The 25,844-nt window shown below is 39.8% G+C and overlaps 1 protein-coding gene across 4 annotated transcripts in view; it reads left to right on the plus strand.

Moving 5' to 3' along the window:
* Positions 1-25,844, plus strand: part of LOC128514134 (dnaJ homolog subfamily C member 13-like) — a 223,522-nt gene that overhangs the window by 14,823 nt on the left and 182,855 nt on the right. For all 4 annotated transcript variants that reach the window (XM_053487837.1, XM_053487839.1, XM_053487836.1 and 1 more), the window contains exons 2-5: positions 8,700-8,789; positions 16,689-16,764; positions 17,111-17,260; positions 20,039-20,080. In XM_053487837.1, coding sequence (XP_053343812.1) covers positions 8,722-8,789; positions 16,689-16,764; positions 17,111-17,260; positions 20,039-20,080 — 336 coding nt within the window. In that variant the 5' untranslated portion in view covers positions 8,700-8,721. The remainder of the gene's footprint in view (positions 1-8,699; positions 8,790-16,688; positions 16,765-17,110; positions 17,261-20,038; positions 20,081-25,844) is intronic.

Raw genomic sequence — 25,844 nt, forward strand, 5'->3', positions numbered from 1 at the left:
AATTATTCACCCTCCCCAGGTGTGAATCGGCTGTTCTCACCTATACATTCAGAGGAACTGAAATGCACTTCTCCCCACTTTAAAAACCTCTTGAATCTGAGGCTCTTCTGGAGACTTTCAGTGATTTAAATATGTGTAATTTTAATCTTCTGGATTCTAGATTCTAAAGTTAACATTGTTGCCTTTTTAATCCTTGGAATGGAAGAACTTGAGATTTTCCTTATAATAGCGTAAATCGCATTGTTTTTAATCAGTCTATACACAATAATCTTCTTTGGTATTTGTATTTTAAAAAAAACGGGTATGGGGGCTGTCTTGTTTTATTAATCCTTGTGCCTGGTTTAGGTTTGGTATTTAGTGCGCATCTGTTATATTACAACTAAATACAACTAAATAAATAAAAGATTGAATTTGAATTTGAAATACCTTTTATTGGGGGTTAAGTGACTGATGTGCCTAACATTTTTCAGCTGAGCCTTTGTTTCACTGAATAATCAACGACCGCGTCACCTCTCTCTCTCTCTCTCTCTCTCTCAAACACACACACAGCCAACCAAATCGTTAGCACCTTCCTTCCCCAGCACAGCCATTTACTTTCTATCCATTTACTTACATCTGAACTGAGTCGTTTGGTTAACATGGGTCGAACCCCTTACAAATCATAACAGTCTACTGCATTTCATTCTTATAATAACGCAAAAACACAAGCGGGGCTGAAAGACCGACATCTGCTGACGCAGTAGAACGTCCTAACACTGTTTTAATTTTATGGTCATTTATTTTAGTTAATAAATCTACTATAAAATTAAAGAACACAAAAAATAAGATGACACAAAACCCTACACGCTTCTTTTCTAATTACAAGTGATAAAATTTAAAGGCTCACTGTGTTAACATTTATTGTGCTAAAATTTTATCCTAATAAGATTTGATTTAATTTGAATTCCAGAACAGTGACAGCTGGAACAGCTAAAATAGATGCAGGATTATTTTTTATAATCTAAATAAAAATGCTTTTTTAAACGTGGGCTATTGTTATTTACTTGCAATATTTGTTAATTTAATTTAAATGGGGTTTGGTCTCCGGAATGTTGAACATCAGGATCCTCTTCTTTACTTTCCTACGTAGAATTAGCGCTTAATCGCACGCATAAAGTTTTGTAAATTCGTTTAATGTTTAATAGTAAATAATGACCCCTGTTGCGCTGTACCACCGCTCGAAAAACCTTATGAAATACAAGGTAAAGACAATTATGATGATCTGCCACGGCTTGCGTCTGTGATAGGCGTGCGCCCAAATCTACTATCGCTACTCGCTCACTCCGTAGGCTCCCTGAATAGGCAGCAAAGGGGACAGAGCCGCCTATTCGTGCCGGCTGGCGATAATTAACGTTAATATGATCTCGGGCTTGCTTCGCATTATAAAAGCAAGGCGTGGAGTTTTGTCCGAGGTCTGGGAAGTACGTGATGTGATGGAGAATCTGAAAGAAGCATGTCAGTGGGGCGATGTGACGCGCCCCAGGGACTTTAAACAAGGACACTAGAATTCCGCCCTTTGATCTCCGCGCTGAGGCAGTGCGAGAAAGAGCTGCGTGAGCTCCCGCGGCATCTTCACTCCCGCACCGTGCCCGCCCTTGCAGCCCCGCTGCCGAAGAGGAAAAGGCTGCGAGGACGTTTGTGTTAAGTTTTTACGTCAGCAAGGACTCGCGCCGGCCACCGACAGTGGGAGAAGCGCTGCCTCCGCGTGCTCAGTTCTGCCACTCCGCGCACCAACACTTATCGTCAGCTGTGTGCCCGCATGCCAGTGTGGCACAGCCCCCGGAACTGCACATGCACAACCTTTATCCCATTCTTTCCATTCTCCCTCCTTCAACCCTTTTCTTCCCCATTTTACTTAAATAAATTACCCTTTTCCTGTAAGACCTCGCCTCGTGTCCGTGCTTTATGGTGCCGCCCGTGCAACATGGGTCGAACCCATTACAGATCATAACATTCTACTGCATTTCATTCTTATAATAACGCAAAAACACAAGCGGGGCTGAATGACCAACATCAGCTGACGCAGTAGAACGTCCTGACAATGTTATAATTTTATGGTCATTTATTTCAGTTAATAAATCTACTACAAATTTAAAGAACACAAGATATAAGACGACACAAAACCCTACACGCGTCTTTTCTAATTACACGTGATAAAATCCAAAGGCTCACTGTATTACCATTTATTTTGTTTAAATTTGATCCTAATAAGATTTAATTTAAGTTCTGTAAAGTTTTGTAATTTTAGTTCTGTGATTATAAATTTGTTTAACTACAATGTTTTACTTGATTTTATCCGCTACTACGTGCAGTTCTAAAACTCCGTGTCTCATTAATCCAGCAGAGAATGAACTAAGGCATGAGGCGTCAGCCTGTAGTTATATAGCGCCACTCAGCAGTAAAAGCCAGCAAACGCACAAAGCCAAACGGTACCGCCGAAAGCGGCGACGGTAGAACCTACATTCTGATTGAGTAACCACTGTAGAGAGTGTGCTTTCAGCCGTCTTAGTCTCTGCAAAAACCTTTCCGAAACACGTCGCTAAAATTACCTGAAGCAAATACTTAAAATAACATGAGAAATATATCTATAGAAAACTTAGTGTCTACTTTTATTTGAAGCAAGTCAAATATTGTCACTTTATGTAATCTTTATGAAACCAAGGCAATGTATGGTCTTTCCATCTCTCTTCATTATCTGATAATGACCTGAGACAGGACACACCCACACGCTATTCAAAGGAGAAACAGTTTGGGTAATCTACATGCAAGGCATTGTCACCAAACAATTGCATAAAAACATCAGGTTTCCAATAGGGCTGGACCAGAATATTTGAATATTCGGTTTTTCATTTTGAGATTCGAATATTCGGGAAAAGGAAAAAAAAAAATTAACCTGTGACATCGATCCCTGCAAAACGATTCTCGTTCGCGCTTAAATGACTAGCCCTTGCGGCAAGCTTGTGTCATGCACACTCGGTCCGCGACCGGCACTAGGACCCGGAACCAGGAAGCATAAAAGGAGACAAGATGGTGCAGCACATCGCTCAGTCATTGAGTTTGCCCATGTCGCTTCGGACGCTTTCGCTGAGTGTGTGTCAGTAGGATGCAGGTTAAATTGTGTTTATCCCTTGCTCCCCATTCGAGAGAGTCCTTAAAACAATTGGTTGGTTGGTTATCCTGCCTACTCGTGTTACTCCGCGTTTGGGTTTACCATCCGAACCCTTGCTGGGAGCAGCTGAAAAACCAACAATAACCTGAATAAATAGTCTAAACGATAGCTTAGCACTTAGGAAAAGCATAAAATCTAATTATAGCGAAACAGTTTGGTAACTCTGCTATGCCTTTTAAATCTGTCATTAGCAGTAAGCAAGACAAATTCATGGAATTATAAAGTTTTACAAACCCATAAATGATTTATTGAATTTTAGCATGTTTAACTATTTACAGCATTTAAATGTGGCAATGATTATTTTTATTTTGTGTGGCTGTGTTAATGCTATGTCGAGACAACAACCAACCTCCATCAAGTGACTGACTAACATCATCAATAACTTTTACATTCTTTTTGTGGTTTGCTTTATACAATATATTCAGTTGCTGTTTGTTTTATGGTGTTTCTCAAATAAGGAAACACTTTTTGTTGTAAACTGTATTTATTTTGCTGCTATTTTCATGAGGTACATTATCAATAAAAATTTGTGAGCTGCTTCTTGAAGGAGCTATTCTTCTTCTTTGTCTTTCGGCTGTTCCCTTTCAGGGGTCGCCACAGCGAATCATCTGCCTCCATCTAACTCTATCCTCTGCATCCTCTTCTCTCACACCAACTAACTTCATGTCCTCTCTCACTGCATCCATAAATCTCCTCTTTGGTCTTCCTCTAGACCTCCTGCCTGGCAGTTCCAACCTCAGCATCCTGCTACCGATATATTCACAATCTCTCCTCTGAACATGTCCAAACCACCTCAATCTGGCCTCTCTGACTTTATCTCCAAAACATCTAACGTGGGTTGTCCCTCTGATAAACTCATTCTTAATCCTATCCATCCTTGTCACTCCCAAAGAGAACCTTAACATCTTCAGCTCTGCTACCTCCAACTCTGCCTCCTGTCTTTTCTTCAGCGCCACTGTCTCTAAGCCGTAGAGCATTGCTGGTCTCACCACTGTCCTGTACACCTTTCCTTTCATTCTCGCTGATACTCTTTTATCGCACAACACACCCGACACTTTTCTCCACCCATTCCAACCTGCCTGTACCCGCCTCTTCACCTCCTTTCCACACTCTCCGTTGTTCTGGACCGTTGACCCCAAGTACTTAAAATCCTGCACCTTCTTTACCTCTGCTCCCTGTAGCCTCACCGATCCTCCTGGGTCCCTCTCATTTACACATATGTATTCCGTCTTGCTGCGGCTAACCTTCATTCCTCTGCTTTCCAGAGCATACCTCCACCTCTCCAAATTTTCCTTCACCTGTTCCCTGCTCTCGCTACAGAGCCCAATGTCATCTGCAAACATCATAGTCCATGGGGACTCCTGTCTTACCTCATCTGTCATCCTGTCCATCACCAGAGCAAACAAAAAGGGGCTTAGAGCCGATCCTTGATGCAGACCCACCTCCACCTTAAACTCTTCTGTCACACCTACAGCACATCTTACCACTGTCTTACAGCTCTCATACATGTCCTGTACCACTCTAACGTACTTCTCTGCCACTCCAGACTTCCTCATACAATACCACAGCTCCTCTCTTGGCACCCTGTCATACGCTTTCTCTAAATCTAAAAAGACACAATGCAACTCCCTGTTACCTTCTCTGTACTTCTCCGCCAGCATCCTCAAAGCAAATACTGCATCTGATGTACTCTTTCTAGGCATAAAACCATATTGCTGCTCACAAATGCTTACCTCTGCCCTTAACCTAGCTTCCACTACTCTTTCCCACAGCTTCATTGTCTGGCTCATTAGCTTTATACCTCTATAATTGCCACAGCTTTGCACATCTCCCTTGTTCTTAAAAATTGGCACCAATACACTTCTCCTCCATTCCTCTGGAATCCTCTCACTCTCCAAGATCTTGTTAAACAAACTTGTCAAAAACTCTACTGCCACCTCTCCTAAGCACTTCCATACCTCCACAGGTATGTCATCAGGACCAACAGCCTTTCCACTCTTCATCCTCTTCAACGCCCTTCTCACCTCACTTCTACCAATATTTGCTACTTCCTGTTCCACAACAGTCACCTCTTCTACTCTTTGTTCTCTTTCGTTTTCCTCATTCATCAACTCCTTAAAATACTCCTTCCATCTTCCCATCACCCTCCTGGCATCTGTCAGTACATTTCCATCTCTATCTTTAATCACTCTAACCTGCTGCACATCCTTCCCATCTCTATCTCTCTGCCTTGCCAACCTGTACAGATCCCCCTCTCCCTCCTTACTGTCTAGCCTAGCATACAAGTCCTCATATGCTCTTTGTTTGGCCTTTGCCACCTCTACCTTCACCTTACTCTGCATCTCCCTGTACTCCTTTCTACTCTCTTCAGTCCTCTCAGTGTCCCACTTCTTCTTAGCTAGCCTCTTTCCCTGTATACACTCCTGGACTTCCTCATTCCATCACCAAGTCTCCTTGTCCACTTTCCCCTTACCTGATGATACACCAAGTACCCTCCTACCTGTCTCCCTGATCACATTGGCTGTAGTTGTCCAGTCAACTGAAAGCACCTCCTGACCACCCATAGCCTGTCTCAACTCCTCCCTAAAGACTTCACAACATTCTTCCTTTCTCAGCTTCCACCACTTTGTCCTCTGCTCTGCCTTTGTCCTCTTTGCCTTCCTCACCACCAGGGTTATTTTACACACGACCATTCTGTGTTGTCTGGCTACACTCTCCCCTACCAACACTTTGCAGTCACTGATCTCTTTCAGGTTACAACGTCGACACAAGATGTAGTCGACCTGAGTGCTTCTGCCTCCACTCTTATATGTCACCCTATGTTCCTGCCTCTTCTAGAAGAAAGTATTTACCACTGCCATTTCCATCCTCTTTGCAAAGTCCACCACCATCTGTCCTTCTACATTTCTGTCCTGAAGACCAAACCTGCCCATCACATTTTCATCACCTCTGTTCCCTTTCCCAACATGTCCATTGAAGTCTGCACCAATCACCACTCTTTTATCTCTGGGGATGCTCTGCATCACTTCATCTAACTCACTTCAGAATTTTTCCTTCTCTTTTAACTCACATCCTACCTGTGGGGCATAACCACTAACAACATTGAACATTATCCCTTCAATTTCCAGCTTCAGACTCATCACCCTATCTGATACTCTCTTCACCTCTAGAACATTCCTTACAAACTCCTCTTTTAGGGTAACTCCTATTCCATTTCTTTTCCTATCCACACCATGGTAAAACAATTTGAACCCTGATCCTAAGCTTCTAGCCTTGCTACCTTTCCACCTGGTCTCCTGTACACACAGTATATCCACCTTTCTTCTCTGCATCATATCAACTAACTCTCTTCCCTTCCCTGTCATGGTCCCAACATTCAAAGTCCCTACTATCACTCCTAAACTCTTGCCTTTCCTCTTCTCTCTCTGCTTACGAATCTTGAAGGAGCTATTAAATGCTATAAAATGTCAGTATTACTGTAGTTACCTGCACATTTTATGAAGTGTAAAGCACTGCATAGCATCCTCTCTTACAACAGAAGCACTGACTTGGGTAACGCAAATGGCACAAAATCTTGGAGAAGTCACATATACTCCTGAACAAAATCTAAGACCAGTGGGTTGCGTCAAGAAGGGCATCCGGCGTAAAACCTGTGCCAAGATGTTGTGCGGACTGGATATTTCGCTGTGGAGACCCCTTGCCGGAGCAGCCGAAAGACCAACATCATCATTATTAGGCCCCAAGCATTACATTAGCCCTATTTCGTCATAGTGTGAAGGGCCCTATTGTTTTTTTTTAAGGATATTAGGGCCCAAGACTGTGTGTGTGAGGGGCCCTTTTGTTTTGTGTGAGTGGTCACACATATACTGACACACACACACACACACACACATAATTTTTAACATTACACCAAGATAATCCAAGTAGTGAGCAAGTTGTGCGGTGCATGTTGGAGGGTTTAACATGCTCAATAACCCTGGAGTGATTGCGCAAGTACCATTGAGCGCAGGGCTCTCTTGTTTTTCTAAACCTATGTGATCTTAATACATTGAGGATGCAAAATTGTAGAGGGATTTTTGATATTTTAAACAGGTCAGCCGTGACGATGCCTTAAACCTACGCTGAAAAGTGGTGAATAACTTTGTGTAACATTATGTTGAGTGACATTATATTCAGTGACTTGTTCAGTGACATCACGTTAAGTGGCATCACATTGAGTAACATCATTGTGTAATGCTTTTTTTTCCCCAACATCCTCTGCTATTTGGATAACTTAACCATAAAATTCCCCCTATTCTACACACTCGCACATCACAAGTGTTAACACCTCACACACTCACCTCATGCACAAACAAACACACTCATGGATCATACACATACACAACACAAACACACTCGTACATCACACATGCACACGTACACAACACAAACAAGACACGTCTTACGCACATCACACACTTACTAACACACAGCACAAATGTTAACATACAGACTCACAAACGCACACATTCACTTGTCACAGACATGTCTCTCACACACACACACAGACACGCACACAAACACTCACATTTCACACATTCGCATGCATAAACACACTCGGATCATACACAGCACTCACAAACGCTCATACATCACACACACACAAACAAGTCACATGTCTCTAACACACATCACAAAAGTTAACACACACTGATGCCTGCATACAAAGCTAAAAAGGGTCCAGCACCCACATACCTCTCAGCTCTAACGTTCCCTCCAATACTCCAGCACTACTAGGCTGGTCCCACCGTCTCTCGGAGATCGAGGAAGATGTGCATTTAGACTTTTTTCTGTTCTGGCACCTTGGTGGTGGAAAGAACTTTCTCTAGATGTCTGTATACAGCCGAGTCTTCGGCAATTTTTAAACGCAGACTTAAGGCATATCTGTTTCTTTAGTACTTTGCTGGTAATCAGTCAAGTGTAAGGATCTATCCAATATTGAAAACTTTAGCACTTTTGTAAGTCGCTGTGGATAAGCGTGTCTGACATGCGTGAATGTAAATGTACATAGAAGTATGCTAGAAGTATGTTATGATTGAGCAAACATTCTTTAACAATTAAGTATATCCTGTAAACTGTGTAATTAATTTCAGACTATGCAACAAACTGATATTTACCTCAAAATAAAAATAATAAATCTATTTCATGTTTAACCGTGTTTAACTAATTCACTGTATGGGCTTAAAATAAGGAATTTTTTTGTTTCAAGTGTTAAAAGCCCTGGGTAAACAGCAATTAAAAAATGTTTTTTATTTATTTTTAACTTGCGTGCAGTAAATATTGGTTGAAATAAATGAGAATCATGTGATTTGACCCTCAATTTTCCATGAGAATGTCCAAAATTTTCTTATGAAATTAATTTCCGTAATAAGTCCCCTTTAAATCCAAATGATTGATTTTGGCCAGGCAGTGTTCTCTCATGTTCATTTATTTCTTTGTCTTTACTTTTCAGTCTTTACTAAGTTTGCTGAAAGATGCACGTCCTCAAAGAGAATAAAGACTTGGCCTGTTTTTACACAACCAAACACTCCTGGAGGGGGAAGTAAGTGACCTGTTTGTCTCTCTTTTATACTTTAAGGCACAGTAAATGCATTGATTACGTTTCATGCTTTTCAGCAAAGTACTGTGCTATGAAAGCTTGAATTGGCTTGTTTAGAGAATGAATTATTTTAAATAATAAACTGTGAATCTATTTTATTACAACCACCAGTAGCAATTTCTTATTGCACATTTCTAATGGTTTGGGTTAACTGTATATAAACATAGATGATCAGTTGTTTCACATTATTAAACTGTGAAAATGTAATTTATGCATCATGTGCAAGCTTCCTCAAAGTACTTTAAAGAAGCACTCTACCTCTCAGAGAAGGCAGGAGGTTTAATCTAACATTATAGTGTTAAATCAAGTGTGACGTGTAACAGAAATGATAGCTAAATCTTTAATTTAATTTTTCTTAATTTGCGTGTGAACATATTAGAATGTCAAAAAGAGGAAAAAGTCAAAAGCCTGGCGGGGGCTTAATTACCTGGGGGTGCCTTAAATAAACCCACATCATGATGTTTTGACAAACATAACATGTTCTTTAGAAGTAATTAAAAACATCAGATTTATTGTATAAGATGTTGAGCATTAAAAAAAGTATGAATGAGAAAGGAAAAGTCTACTGTATGGTCTGTCAGGACCCCCAGTAATACAGATGCTTATCTGTTCCCTCATACTTACAGTCTTACATCAATGACAAATCCTCTGTTATTTTCTTTGTAGATGAATATAATTTTTTTGACATTAATGTCCTCAGCATAATCTAAAAGTTGGCGGTTTAAAAAAAAAAAATCACGATCTTGGTCAATTCATACATGCAATCTAATTTCTGAAAGATTTAGTAATCAGGCCAGGAAAATGATTTAGTCATAGTTGATCGCTTCTCTCATCGTGATTCCTTATGTAAGATTGCCACTCATTTAACATGCCCCTGGGACACGGACTTTAACCATATAACAAATAGACTGTTTACTAGGATAAGTTTGTCGTCATTGTGGCAAAATCTAAATGTAAGACTGTTGTTTGTGCTCAGATTTTAATTTGGTTTGTGCAAACCTTACCTCTTACATTTAGACTCTCTTGCTCGCTCCAATTGTACTTCCGGTGCCTCTCCTGCATGTGCTTAATATTACATTGTATTGTCCACTGCAGCTGTATTCATTCACTTTCAGCTAATCAGAGGCTAGAGGAGGGACAATACCAGCTTCTCAGAATTTGTCTAAATAAAGTGCCACAAATGTCAACCTCAAAGTTTTTGATGTAAAAAAAAAAGTTGCGTAAAATATTTTAACACACCACAAAATGTATTTGGTCTATATTAGTTTGTAAGACTTATTTTTTATAAATAAACTGTCTCTGATGTACAACAGTTCAATTACGCTATACTTCCCTCGCATTTTCAGCGCTGAAAAAGCGATGTCTCTTTTATCTGGTGTGCTATCAAGAGGCAAGAGCTTGGTACAGGGAGGAGGGTTGTCATGTTCCTCGAAGCAGGCATAGAATGAGTTTAGTATATCAGGCAGGGCGGGGTCCCTATGGCATTGTGCATCTTTGGTGTTGTAGTCTGTGATGCAATTAATGCCCTTCCACATACTTCGCAGATCATTGGACGTAAGGTGACCCTTGATTTTTTTGGGCGTATGTGGATTTAGCCCTCCCAATGCCTGCCGTCAGTTGTTTCCTCGCCAACTTTAGTGCTGATGCATCACCTGCCCTAAATGCAGCATCCCTAGCTTTCAGCAGAGCCTTTGCTTCAGCATTCCGCCAGGGCTTCTGATTAGAAAAACAGGTAATTGTCTTGGTGGTGGTTACATCATCAGCACATTTAGATATAAAGCCGAGAATGGAAGAAGTGTATTCATCTAGGTCCAGCTTATCCCCGTAAGTGGCCCCATACAGCCCTTACACACCTGGGGAATAAGAGCCTGCTTTTTCTGGACTTTTCCTCTGCCTTCAACACCATCTCTTGACAGACATTAATTCTTAAGCACTAGAGACACTCCAGCTGTCATATAGTCAAATTCGCAGTTGACACAGCAGTAGTGGGACGCATCACTGACAACGATGAATCCTATTACAGAGAGGAGGTAGAACAACTGGTACAGTGGTGTAGGGGAAATAACCTCTGCATCAATGTGAAAAAAGACCAAAGAGATGGTGGTGGACTTCAGAAAGGACAAGCAAACTCCTCTCCCCCTACACATTGATGGAGCAGCTGTGGAAGTGGTCTCCAGCTTTAAGTATCTAGGCGTCCATATAGCTAAGGACTTAAACTGGAGCGTCAACACCTCGGGCCTGATTAAAAAGGCCCACCAGCGCCTCTACTTCCTCAGGAAGCTAAAAAGAGGTGGGCTTGGAAGCCTGGTTCTGAAGAGTTTCTATCGAGGAGCGGTTGAAAGCATCCTCAGCTCCTACATCACTGTGTGGCATGGCAATAGCACCGTAGCTGAGAGGAAAGCCCTGCAGAGAGTAGTTAAGGCTGCACAGAGGACAGTGGGGAGCAGGCTCCCATCTATCACCGAACTGTACACTGCAAGATGCAGAGGAAGAGCCCTCCGCATTATTGAGGACTCCACCCACCCTGCACATGCTCTATTTCAACCTCTTCCCTCGGTTAGAAGGCCGAGGAGCCTTCAGTGCAAGACCACCAGGCTCAAAAACAGCTTTTACTCTGAAGCAATTAGACTGCTGAACTCTAGCCGTGCTCTGTAGGTCCTCTCCCATTAAACACAATCAAACTTTTAGTGTAATATATAACTCTATGGTGCAATACATATATATAACCCTATAATGTGTGCAATACAGCCTCTGAAAATGTGCAATTCACTATGTATAGTTTATGTCTAATTTCCTGCATAATATATCTCTGACTGCTCTTATTTATATTTATGTATATACATATTTACACCCTCATAATTATACTACTATGCTATCTCTGTGGCTTAAATGGGACCTGGGTCCTAATTTCGTACCAGAACATGGAAGTGTGCTGGTATGACAATAAAGCTCCTTGAATCCTTGAATTATGTAATGAGGAATTAAACCTCCAGTGTTTATGTTGAGGTGAGCCTTGACCCATGGAGCTGACCTAAGATAAACTGGTGCATAATCTGATACAAGTATTGATCCGATAGTACATGCATTTACAAAAGAAATATATTCTTGAGGCAAAAGAAACATATCTATGTGGGAATATGTATTATGTCTTTTTGAGTAAAATGTATAATCTCTGGTCCCAGGATTTAATTTTCTCCATATATCAACTAAGCCTACTTCACTGGAGGCTAATTTAAGGGCTTTAGAAAAGTTATGATTACACATTAAGAATATAGACCTATCCAAATTTGCATCCAAGCAACAATTGAAGTCCCCTGCCAGAAGTCCTAAAGAAGTACAGTATTGATTGAATAAAGTAACAATATTGCTCATAAATTTGGGGGTATCTGTATTGGAGCATAGGTATTCATTAAAGGTCCTACACATCCCATTTTTCATTAAATGTTAATATGATCTTTAGGGTCCTAATGAAAAGTTTGTATTATACGTTAATTAAAAATTCAAAAGGATTGTGTAAAAAAAACACTACTTTTACCTGGTAAAAACTAGCTCTGTTCTCAGCAACCTGTTTCAGTACATGCTAATTTAAATGCTCATGACCTCTGCTGAGCCCGCACATGTTCTCCCTCCCCCCCAGTTCTGTGGGGCGTGTCTTCACAACACACGTGGGGTATAGCCACGGAAGTGTAGTCCAGTGTGGGCAATGCTTTGGACTGCATTACCCACAAAGCATTGCCCACAACGCAGTGCTTTGTGGGTAATGCAGTCCAAACTGGAAAACGCTGGATTATGGAGCCTGAGCCTGTTTTCTTCAGTCGTTTTTGGTTTGATTTAAGTACGGAACCTATGCGAAAGTTTGTAATATCGCCTGACAACGCAGAAATTAAAAGAATGGACATGCATCGACTCGATTTGTCTTTCTCATTACTGCATGGGCATGAATTAACGGGCTTTTACGCTGCCGCGAGCAACAACAACAAAAAGCGGAGAAACTTACTGAGAGAGATACGGACACGATGTGTTTACTGATGTGTTTACATGACTTCTTAATCTTCGACAGACATCGTTATAAACCATCTAACGTAACAAAGGTAAGCATAATATAGTTTTCCGACTACGTACACAGTTTGCAACTAGACAATCACCTTAATGCATTGTTTATTATAAACGGGCGATTAGGGATTATATAGAGACGGATGTACATAGAGAAGAAGCCATAACCATGTTCTATGAGAGTGTAAGTTAACTTACACTCCGCATTCATCGTGATTATTAGAAAAGGCGATCTGCAAAGAGTCATAGAAAAAGAAATTACTCACTGAGCCTGGTGAAGATGAAGCAGGAACACGAAGCGTTAGTACAGATCCGATTTTTAGGAGCAGCTTCCTAGTAAAACCTGCTTTATATTGACCCGCGTTTATAAAGCAATCTGGTGAAAAATGATTATCGCAAACATGAACGCATTTAGGTAAATCAGCGGGGACGTTAGCTTCAAAAACTAAATTCAGCCACTGCGTCCTCAGTGGCTCAGATACCTAACCCTAGGTAGGTAAACTAGGTCACTAACCCTAGGTAGTGAATGACGACTGCTGTGTTCGCTATTACACCCAACAACTGTACACAACACTCGCTTAGGCGCCATTTTGCTCCAGCGGCGAAAAACAATGGCCGACAGCTTCTTCTCACTCGGGGCGGGTCTTTGCTAAAACACCAGTGTCGATCAACTAGTGTAGGAGCGGCCTCTTGTGGTGAGGTGTCACACGGCAAGGCATTTGCGATTGGCCTGATTTCAGAAGGGGCATGTTATTGTAATAAATGAAAAGAAAACCACTGGGCGGATCTTTATGATCGTAGAGTGGTTGTGTGCTGCCCTCGGTATATGTCCTGAATATAACTTGACAGCCAGATAAACACTTTCCTAACATCAAGACTCTGAAGACGAGACTCCCCTTGTCCACAGTCGCAGTCCCATATACATTTACAAGAAAGGTGAAACTGAAATGTTTAAAAGTACAAAAGAATAATCCAATTAAACTTCTGTGTAAAATGCACAGCTAAACAAATGCTCAAAGAAATAAATTAAATGTTCTCATTTTAACTGTAGCACTTTTTCAAATATAACATATTCACTAACATTTAACAGACAGTTACCAAAACCTTATTTTTTGCACTGTTGTACATGTAGTGTTAGCACTCTATGAACTGCAAAAAAATGCTAACCTAGTCAGAAATATTATTTTTTTTTTAAGAAAGAACTTAACACTTAAATTAAGTGCTGTCAATAATTTCAAAACACATGTAGGGATAAAAAAAAAAAACAATAAACACATACCTACGATGCTACTACAAGCAAGGAGTACTCAAATATCGCATTTCACTGCAAGGAAAGCCGAACACGCTACTCTCTGTCTCTGCTTGACTGCCTCTGAGTACAGGTCACCTGACAACTCCCTACTTACACTTTTCTTAAAGGGGCCACTACTCAATTATATACAACAGTGACAAAACAGGTTGTGTACACACTCTCCTAACACACAGTTCAGTCCAAACGGCTTAAAAAAGTGCATGTAGGCCTGTATGACCCCTTTAAAGTAATTACTCACTTTACTCATATAAAGTACCTTTAATTAATATAAATCTTCCCTCTGTGTCGCTCTGTTGTTCTTTAAATAAAAAAGGAAAATTTTTATGTACAAGTATAGCTGTTCCTCTTTTTTTTTGAGTTGTATAACTTAAAAATACTTGGCCTACCCAATCTCTTTAAGTTTTTGATGTTCTATTTTAGACAGGTGGGTTTCCTGCAAGAAGGCAATATTAACTTTTTCTTTTTTAAGGGAAAGTGAGCACACGTTTACGCCTAATTCTCTTTTTTTCATTGCTCGTTACCGCAATTTTTGTCAGGTTGTTCTCTAATGTCTTGACCGATGATGATACTTCAGTTAATCGTTTTTCAATACTGTCCAATTTGGTTCCAAGCTCCGTTCTCAGTGATTTCAATTCAGCTAACACGTCTGGTATCCGCCATGACAGCCGGGTGATGAAAATGTCACACTGTTTTGGGGAATTAATTAGCTTTACAGGGGTATTATAATTTTTTTTGTGTGCGGGTTGTCGGAGCAAAACAATCAACCAGCCATCCTCGCCAGAGCCACGTGACCCCCTCCTACTTTTAAAAAATAACCTATATCCTATATAAAATGGATAAAAAAAGATTAATAATAGCATTATTAAAACAGACTTAACAGTTGTATTTGATACTTTTTTTTAATTTACTGTATGGGGGAGTATGTCTGCAGTTTCATTGATAAATCTGCTCATATCTGCGCATATTATATCAGGCTTTTGTTCAAAAACGCGCATGCGTGACTCACTCTTACTGTGCAAAATGAGTGTTTATTGTTTAGTGTATATTCAAAGCACATATACACAATTAAACAATAATGTTTCAGGCTAACTTATACATTTTTGTATTCTTTGTTTTACTTTGTCTTTTTGCACACGCGCAGGTTCGTTACAATAATAAGAATCATAACAATAATAAATTCGGAGCACTACTACTACTAATAATACTGAATGGAGAAAGCGCAGTCAAAGAAGTATCATCATTGAAGGAGAGAAGAAAGTAAAGAATAAATGCATATCAGTCTTTACAGTTTAAGCTACAGTAGACACGTTTATGAGCTTGCTGTCAATGGGCGCCTAAAAGAGAACACATTTTCGGCTTTGGTAAACACACAATACAGTGGAACCTCGGATTACAAGCAGAATTTGTCCTGGAAGCTGGCTCGTATTCCAAAACACAGGTAAACCAAATTGCATTTTCCCAAAAGAAATAATGAAAACTTAAATAATTTATTCCACAGCCCAAAAAAATAAATACATAAAAAAATTTAATTAAAAATAAAACAAATTAACCTGCACTTTACCTTTCAAAATAGTCAAAATAAATCCTACATCTCGCATTCGCGTTCACACTCACCAGACTGCGTTACCCACAATGCATCTCCCGCACTGGACTACACTTCCGTAAACAGCTGTCATAAATCAACCTCTCTTTCCCGCTACGCTGTTTTGTCTGAAAAATAAGCAACGAACATTGCAACCGACACTCGTGTGAGCGCATGCTAACGGAATCACTGCTGTGAAGTAAAACAAACATACAAATAAACCGCACGTTACCTTTTAAAAAAATCGCAACAGAGCAGGGTTTCTGTGTAGAGCAGAGTCTCTCGTCTTAATGTCTGTGTGTGTGTTTGTGAAGCAGACACGCACAGCAATGAGCTAAGGAAGAAAATGGATTTTTAACCTCTGTATTGAGAATTTCTTTTGCTTTACTCACTTGCACACCCACGTTATAAAAAAACAGCTGTACCCACGCGCTTCCGAACACAAAATAAAATGTTTTACACACATGGTCATAGTGTTATAGTAAACAGTACACGCGTGCACGGATGTTGATTATACCATTAAGAGACGAGCACTAAGACCCAGCAGAGGAGACGATTACCCACAATTCTGCAGTGCAAGAGAGAGAAAAACCATGGGCTCAGTTGTGATCACGTGACGCTCGCCATCAAAACAAGAAGCGCATGTGTGATACATAATACTCTGTGCTCTTAAACCAAGACAATGTATTAAAACTCTTTGCTCGTCTTGCGGAACACTCTTAAACCGCGTTACTTGTAAACCGAGGTTCCACTGTACTTCAAATTGAAACACGCCCCCTACAGGTAATGAACGGCATTTTCACAGCTTGCCGCACGCTGCCGCAGCAGCTCGAAAGATTCCTTTCCTCGAAACATGCGTTCTTAATGGTCAGATGCATGTTTTTTCTCTTTCTAGGTATAAGCGCGTTTTCTCTATTGGGACTCATGGCATGACAACATACAACCCTACGACGTTAGAAGTTACAAACCAGGTATGAGTACTAGTCACAATATTATAACCAAATGCAGTAGAGGTTGATAACATTGGTTCTAGCTTTTAAGTAAAAAAAATAACAAAAAAATTAACACAAGGTTTTGTGTTTATTAGTATGCTTAAATTAAAAAAAAATATTTTTTAATGCTTTTATTTTTTTAAGTACTTTGTTTTAGAAGTATTGTCATGTAACACATTTTATGCATGTTGTACATGCATGGTACTGACTGTGTGACTCCTCCTACAGTGGCCTTATAGGGATATTTGTTTTAGAAATATTGTCATGTAACACATTTTTTGCAAGTTGTACATGCATGGTACTGACTGTGTGACTCCTCCTACAGTGGCCTTATGGGGATATATGTGGTATCTTACCAGTGGGAAAAGGACAGGGCACCGAATTTAGCCTTACCTTTCGAAAGGGTAGTGGGAAGAAGTCTGAGACACTCAAATTTTCAACTGAACATCGCACAGAGCTGCTGACGGAGGCATTGGTGAGTAAAAGAGAAAAACAAGCAAGATAGAAGAAGGAAAGTAAACAGGGTATAGTTAGAGTATATTTAAACCATGGTGCATTACAAGTCCATACACAAGTCCATTACACGTACAGTCGTGGCCAAAAGTTTTGAGAATTACATAAATATTGGAAATTGGAAAAGTTGCTGCTTAAGTTTTTATAATAGCAATTTGCATATACTCCAGAATGTTATAAAGAGTGATCAGATGAATTGCATAGTCCTTCTTTGCCATGAAAATTAACCTAATTCCAAACAAACCTTTCCACTTTTCATTGCTGTCATTAAAGGACCTGCTGAGATAATTTCAGTAATCGTCTTTTAAACTCAGGTGAGAATGTTGACGAGCACAAGGCTGGAAATCATTATGTCAGGCTGATTGGGTTAGAATGGCAGACTTGACATGTTAAAGGGAGGGTGATGCTTGAAATCATTGTTCTTTCATTTTTAACCATGGTGACCTGCAAAGAAATGCATGTAGCCATCATTGCGTTGCATAAAAATGGCTTCACAGGCAAGGATTTTGTGGCTACTAAGATTGCACCTAAATCAACAATTTATAGGATCATCAAGAACTTCAAGGAAAGAGTTTCAATTCTTGTTAAGAAGGCTTCAGGGCGTTCAAGAAAGTCCAGCAAGCGCCAGGATCGTCTACTAAAGAGGATTCAGCTGCGGGATCGGAGTGCCACCAGTGCGGAGCTTGCTCAGGACTGGCAGCAGGCAGGTGTAAGCGCATCTGCACGCACAGTGAGGCGAAGACTTTTGGAAGATGGCCTGGAGTCAAGATGGGCAGCAAAGAAGCCACTTCTCTCCAAAAAAAACCCATAAGGGACAGATTGATCTTCTGCAGAAAGTATGGTGAATAGACTGCTGAGGACTGGGGCAGTCATATTCTCCAATAAAGCCTCTTTTCGATTGTTTGGGGCATCTGGAAAAAGGCTTGTCCAGAGAAGAAAAGGTGAGCGCTACTATCAGTCCTGTGTCATACAACAAATAAAGCATCCTGAGACCATTCATGTGTGGGGTTGCTTCTCATCCAAGGGAGTGGGCTCACTTACTATTTTGCCCAAAAAAACAGCCATGAATAAAGAATGGTACCAAAACACCCTCCAACAGCAACTTCTTTTAACAATCCAACAACAGTTTGGTAAAGAACAATGCATTTTCCAGCACGATGGAGCACCGTGCCATAAGACAAAAGTGATAACTAAGTGGCTCGGGGACCAAAACGTTAAAAAATTTGGGACCATAGCCTGGAAACTCCCCAGATCTTAATCTCATTGAGAACTTGTGGTTAATCCTCAAGAGGCGGGTGGACAAACAAAAACCCACTAATTCTAAACCCACTAACTCCAAGAAGTGATTATGAAAGAATGGGTTGCTATTAGTCAGGATTTGCCCCAGAGCATGCCCAGTCGAATTGCAGAGGTCCTAAGAAAAGGAGGGCCAAACCTGCAAATACTAACTCTTTGCATAAATTTCATGTAATTGTCGATAAAAGCCTTTGAAACGTGCTTGTAATTATATTCCAATACATCACAGAAACAAAACAAAGATCTAAAAGCAGTTTAGCAGCAAACGTTGTGAAAACTTTGTGTCATTCTCAAAACGTTTGGCCACGACTGTACATACATCAACTGCAGTTGTGCACATAAGCTTCTATTACCGAATATGTTAACGTGCCAAACTTGACACAGCTGTCAAAGCAGAAGTAAGTTGTCAGTATAGGCCAGCTTGTATTTACACACAGCAGTTGTCAAGTAAAAAAAACATGCAACATAGCATGTTTTAGGTTTTTTTTTTAGATTCAAAATGTTATTTAATATCAGTTGCTTGAATGTATACATAAAGTCTGAAAGTATTCAATACTCAATTGTGAAATTCAAATGCAACATGAGCCGTGATGATATAATGCTCGATGATTTTTTTAAAAATAATTTGCGCTTTAATTGATGTGGACAGTATATTTTTCCTTTGAATGATGGTTACTGAAAAAAAAAAGAATTGTAATGTACATATATACTGCCTGGCCCCCCAAAAAGTAACATACGCTTATGCAATGTCACAGCATCCAGAGACAGACTAATTTCTCTCCAAGAACTTGTACTGATGTTGGGAGAGTTGGACTCCAATGTAAAATCTTCTTTAGCAATCCCAAAGATTTTCAATAGGGTAAGGTCTGGATTTAGCTGTGGCCAATTCATATGTGAAAATGATGTCTCATGCTGCATTTTTTATGGTCCCTTAGAAAAGATCAGACATCAACAGTAGAACTCACCACTATGTTTATTATTAAAAGTAAGAGCATTTCCAAATGCACAAAGCGAAGTGAACTTAAAGGATTGCAATTAAATAGTTGTTTACCCGTAAAACCACCCCGTCAGTGAGGCTAATGGGGGGCGGGGAAGATTTAAATTTGCTCCGGAGCATAAAGAATGGCTTGTGGGGCATTGAAGAAAGGTCATGTGGTCTAATAAGTCCAAATTTACTCTGTTGCAGAGTGATGGGTGGGTCAATGAAATTAGTTTTTTTTGACTGAGTAGTGTATGTCTCCTTGATGTGCTATATCATGCTTGTTAGCATTCCACATATGTCTAATTTACTTTCTCTTCTTGGCTTGCAACTGAAATTTTATGTGTGCAAGGGAGGCAAATAACGGCAAATATAAACATTTAATCATTTGAATGTTTTATGAGGCCACCACACACATTGTTAGCTTGATGTGTTTTCTTATGCTTGCCATTTTTTATTCTATAGAGATTTAGAACAGACTTTGCTGAGGGAAAGATAACTGGAAGAGTGAGTATTGTCAACCTTTTTACATAAGTAAAAAAAAACAAAAAATTCATAGGGTAAATGGAATGCATGGATGGAAAGATGGAATGCATGGATGGATAGGATGTTTAATAAGAAGGATGAAATATGATTCCTCTTACATGACAGTAATATTTATCACATAATTGTAGGCTCTGTTTACATGTCAAATGTACATGATACATGCTGGTGTTCATCAATAGTATATACGAGTCATTTTGTAATTTTGGGGTACTTTGTGTAATGTGGGGTACTTCGGGGTGCTGTACCTTGATACATTTATTTATTCTTAATCAATATCTTAATTGAAATATAAAAATTTATTTATTAACATTTAATACATAGAATCTTAAATATATTTTTCATTGCATATGAATTTACCCTTAAATGTTAAGTTTAAATTATTCTTCCTGTGTGTATATGTATGTATGTGTGTTTGTGTGTATGTATGTATATGTGTATATGTATGTAGGTATATATATATATTAGGGCTGCAACAACTAATCGATAAAATCGATAATTATCGATAATGAAATTCGTTGTCAACGAATGCTGTTATCGATTAGTTGGGCTGCGCACGTTACTGAGAAGCGCGACCCCAAGATGCACAAATACACACAGCCGCTCGCGCAATGGAGGTTACAGAAGCGCCGGCAGGAAAAAGCGCGCGCCCCGAGTCCTCCAAGGTATGGGAGTGATTTACATTAAACGCCTCTAAGAAGACGGTAACCTGCACGCTATGCAAGACCGAGCTTTCACGGCACGTCATGCACGAACACTTAAAGAGAAAACATTCATGCAATCTGCCATACATGTTGATGTTGGTGTTACGGATAGCGAAACGTCAGCAGGGTCGGTAAAACTGTATCTCTTCATCGTGTAGAAGTTGTATAGTTTAAGTGCTTTTAGTTTAAACTGTTTGTTAACTTCGGGACAGTCGCGCTAGATCTGTTCACGTGCTACTCGCTAGCATCACATTGCGCAATCACCTCATGAGCAATAGTGATTAGTTAAATGGCTCTACTTTAGATTAGCTTAATTTACACGGTGTGAATAACAGTAGAATATTACATTTAGTGATTGTTGAGATTTTCAGCGAATGCAAATAACAGTATATTTGTGACTATTAGCTTTTTGCATTTCTACAATTTTTTTATAGTCCACTACAAAGTTAACTTGTAATTAACTGTGGTTTTACTTATGCATACATAATTTTATTATACAAAATTACATTATTTTAGCTGTTTATATCTTATCAACTGAATATATCAGTGTATTTTTTAACTATATTTATATATATACTGTATATATTATATACTACATTTCATTTAAGGTTTAAAATGTCCAAATTAAACATTATAAACTCTATATGTGGCTTTTGCATTTTTTAAAGTTTATTTTTATACATAAATAATACCCTGATTTATGTTTTTAAAAAATAGTTATAAGCGAAATATCTAATGAAAGAAGCGGTTAGGTTTTATCCGATTAATCGAAAATATAATCGCCCAACTATCCGATTATCAAAATAATCGTTAGTTGCAGCCCTAATATATATATTATGTATATATATATATATATATACACACACACAGTGGAACCTCAGACTACGAGTAAAATGGTTTACGAGTGTTCCGGAAGACGAGCAAAGATTTTTAATAAATTTTGACTTAAAAAACGAGCGTTGTCGTGGTTTACGAGCTCCGAGTATCGTGTATAACGCATGTGCTTCTTGTTTTGACGCTGTGCCGGCTGTGTGTGTGTGAAACCCCCATTCACAAACACACACGCGCGCACAGAAATGAAGACAAGAGACACACACTCCGCTCCCCGAAGAAACTCTGTCGCAAATCTTTTCTGAGATAAGGTGCTGGGTCATTTGTTTGTTTGTTTTACTTTACAGCAGTGATTCTGTTAGTTAAGTGTCTTTAGCGATGTTTATTGCTTTTTTAGATAAAACAGTGTAGCGGGAGGGAGACGTTGATTTATGACCCCTGTTTACGGAAGTGTAGTCCAGTGCGGGAGATGCATTGTGGGTAATGCAGTCCGCTGTGTGTAAATGCGAATGTGAGATTTAGGTCAGGATATAGAGCGTTTATAGAGAGTTTTGTTCTTCAGTAGCTTTTTTAGTTGGATTTAAGTGCAGGATCCACCCGAAAGTTTGTACTATAACCTGACAATGCAGAAAAGAAAAGAACAGGCATCGACCAGTTTGTCCACCTCATCATTACACGAGCATGAATTAACGAGCTGTTACGCTGTCGCGAGCAACATTAAAATAAAGCGGAGAAGCTTTAATAATTTAGATGATAACAGACTTTCCGTTAATGTGTGTAAGTGTGTTTAAACGAGAGAAGAAAGTTTTAATGTGTAAGATGAGGAGGGGGAGACAGGAGGGGCTGAAAGCAAGAGTCTCCACTTACTCTAGCCTCACACACACACACACACACACACACACACACACACACACACACACATACATAGCGCCTGCATGCACAAAGGGAAATGCTTATCTGTCAGATTATCTGTGATTTATTTTTAACTTTTTTGAAAGGTAACGTGCAGGTTAATTTGTTTTATTTTGTTTTATTTTGTATTAATTTTTTTTATGTATTTATTTTTTTGGGCTGTAAAAACTAATAATTAAGTTTTCATTATTTCTTATGGGAAAATTAAATTTGGTTTACGAGCGTTTTGGAATACGAGCCCACTTCCAGAACAAATTATGCTCGTAATCCGAGATTCCACTATATATTCCATACAGTGGTTAATCAATCGGAATGTAGGTCCTACCGTCGCCGTGCTCGGCGGTACCGTTTGGCTTTGTGCGTTTGCTGGCTTTTACCGTTGAGTGGCGCTATATAACTACAGGCTGACGCCTCATGCCTTAGTTCATTCTCTGCTGGATTAATGAGAGACAGAGTTTTAGAACAGCACGTAGTAGCGGATAAAATCAAGTAAAACATTGTAGTTAAACAAATTAATACAGAACTAAAATGACGATACAAATGTATTAAATTAAATTATTTCTTATTAGGATCAAATTTAAACAAAATAAATGTTAACACAGTGAGCCTTTAAATTTTATCACATGTAATTAGAAAAGACGCGTGTAGGGTTTTGTGTCGTCTTATATCTTGTGTTCTTTAAATTTATAGTAGATTTATTAACTAAAATAAATGACCATAAAAATTATAACATTGTCAGGACGTTCTACTGCGTCAGCTGATGTTGGTCATTCAGCCCCGCTTGTGTTTGTGCATTATTATAAGAATGAAATGCAGTAGACTGTTATGATCTGTAACGGATTCGACCCATGTTGCACGGGCGGCACCATAAAGCACGGACACGAGGCGAGGTCTTACGGAAAAAGGGTAATTTATTTAGGTAAAATGGGAAAGGAAAGTGTTGAAGGAGGGAGAAAGGAAAGAAAGGGATAAAGATTGTGCATGTGCAGTTCCGGGGGCTGTGCCACACTGGCATGCGGGCACACAGCTGACGATAAGTGTTGGTGCGAGTGGCAGAACTGAGCACGCGGAGGCAGCGCTCCTGCACGCTCCCTCGTGACGGCGCTTCTCCCGCTGTCGATGGCCGGCGCGAGTTCTCGCTGACGCAAAAACCTAACCACACTTTTCCTCTTCGGCAGCGGGGCTGCGAGGGCGGGCACGGTGCGGGAGTGTAGATGCCGCGGGAGCTCGCGCAGCTCTTTCTCGCGCTGTCCTCAGCGCAGAGATCAAAGGGCGGAATTCTAGTGCCCTTGTTTAAAGCGCCTGGGCCGCATCACATCTCCCCACTGACATGCTTCTTTTATATTCTCCATTACATCACGTACTTCCCAGACCTCAGACAAACCTCCGCGCCTTGCTTTTATAATGCGGAGCAAGCCCGAGATCATATTAACGTTAATTATCGCCAGCCGGCACAAATAGGCGGCTCTCGTCCCTTTGCCGCCTATTCAGGGAGCCTACGGAGTGAGGGAGTAGTTATAGTAGATTTGGGCGTACACCCATCACACGCGCACGCCGTGGCAGATCATCATAATTGTCCTAAACTTGTATTTCATAAGGTTTTCCGAGCGGTGGTACAGCGCAACGGGGGTCATTATTTACTATTAAACATTAAACGAATTTACAAAACTTAATGCTTGCGATTAAGCGCTGATTCTACGCAGGAAAGTAAAGAAGAGGATCCTGATGCTCAACATTCCGGAGACCAAACCCCATTTAAATTAAATTAACAAATATTGCATGTAAATAACAATAGCCCACGTTTAAAAAAGCATTTTTATTTAGATTATAAAAAAATAATCCTGCATCTGTTTTAGGTGTTCCAGCTGCCACTGTTCTAAAATTCAAATTAAATTAAATCTTATTAGGATCAAATTTAAGCACAATAAATGTTAACACAGAGAGCCTTTTGATTTTATCACTTGTAATTAGGAAAAAAAAGCGTGTATGGATTTGTCATCTTATTTTTTTGTGTTCTTTAAATTTATAGTAGATTTATTAACTGAAATAAATGACCATAAAATTAAAACAGTGTTAGGACGTTCTACTGCGTCAGCAGATGTCGGTCTTTCAGCCCCGCTTGTGTTTTTGCGTTATTATAAGAATGAAATGCAGGAGACTGTTATGATTTGTAACGGGTTCGACCCATGTTACTCAAACAACTCAGTTCAGGTGTAAGTAAATGGATAGAAAGTAATTGTCTGTGCTGTTTGGGGGAGGGACGTGCTAATGATTTGGTCGGCTCTGTGTGTGTGTGTGTGAGAGAGAGGGGGTGTCGCGGTCGTTTTCAGTGAAACAAAGGCTCAGCTGAAAAATGTTAGGCACATCAGTCACTTAACCCCCAATAAAAGGTATTTGAGTGTTATGATAGTTGTAATATAACAGATGCGCACTGAATACTAAACCTAAACCAGGCACGGAGATTAATGAACCAAGATAGCCCCCATACCCGTTTAAAAAATAATAATAATAAATACCAAAGAATATTATTGTGTATAGACTGATTAAAAACAAAACAATTTACGCTATTATAAGGAAAATCTCAAGTTCTTCCATTCCAAGGATTAAAAAGGCAACAATGTTAACTTTAGAATCTAGAATCCAGGAGATTAAAATTACACAAATTTAAATAACCTAAAGTCAGCCTCAGATTCAAGAGGTTTTTAAAGTGGGGAGAAGTGCATTTCAGTTCCTCTGAATGTATAGGTGAGAACAGCCGATTTACATCTGGGGAGGGTGAATAATTTGTATTTGAATGTTGTCTGGCATTGTAAAGCACTATAGTGACACTAAAAGAACAATCCAGGATTAATAGGAATTACTGCATAAACATTATTTTTGCATTCAATCGGAGCGTTTTTATTTAGACTATTAAAAAAATAACCTGCGTCTATTTTTAGGCGTGCCAGCTGCCACTTTTTAGTTAGAAGTTTTCAATACAAAGCTTATAATGCCCACATGACATGACGGAATAAGGCACGGCTGGTGATGATTGGGGTTTGTTGGGTTACAATGGATTTTACTACGCGGTGTGAGTGCAATGGCCATCCGTCTGCTCGCACTGACTCTGCTCTCCGCGGATGGCCAGACCGCCCCCCTCCCACCTCTCGCTCCTTTGAAGTCCGTGGGGCGCGTTCCATTTGCCCTGCTTGCATGCCGCACTTCCGCGTTGTTGCACGCGCGCTGCATACACAGCGCGTAGTAAAATCCACTTTAACCCAACAAACCCCGAGTATTTTATA

Source organism: Clarias gariepinus, chromosome 26, assembly GCF_024256425.1.
Source record: "Clarias gariepinus isolate MV-2021 ecotype Netherlands chromosome 26, CGAR_prim_01v2, whole genome shotgun sequence".
Taxonomy (NCBI): Eukaryota; Metazoa; Chordata; class Actinopteri; order Siluriformes; family Clariidae; genus Clarias; species Clarias gariepinus.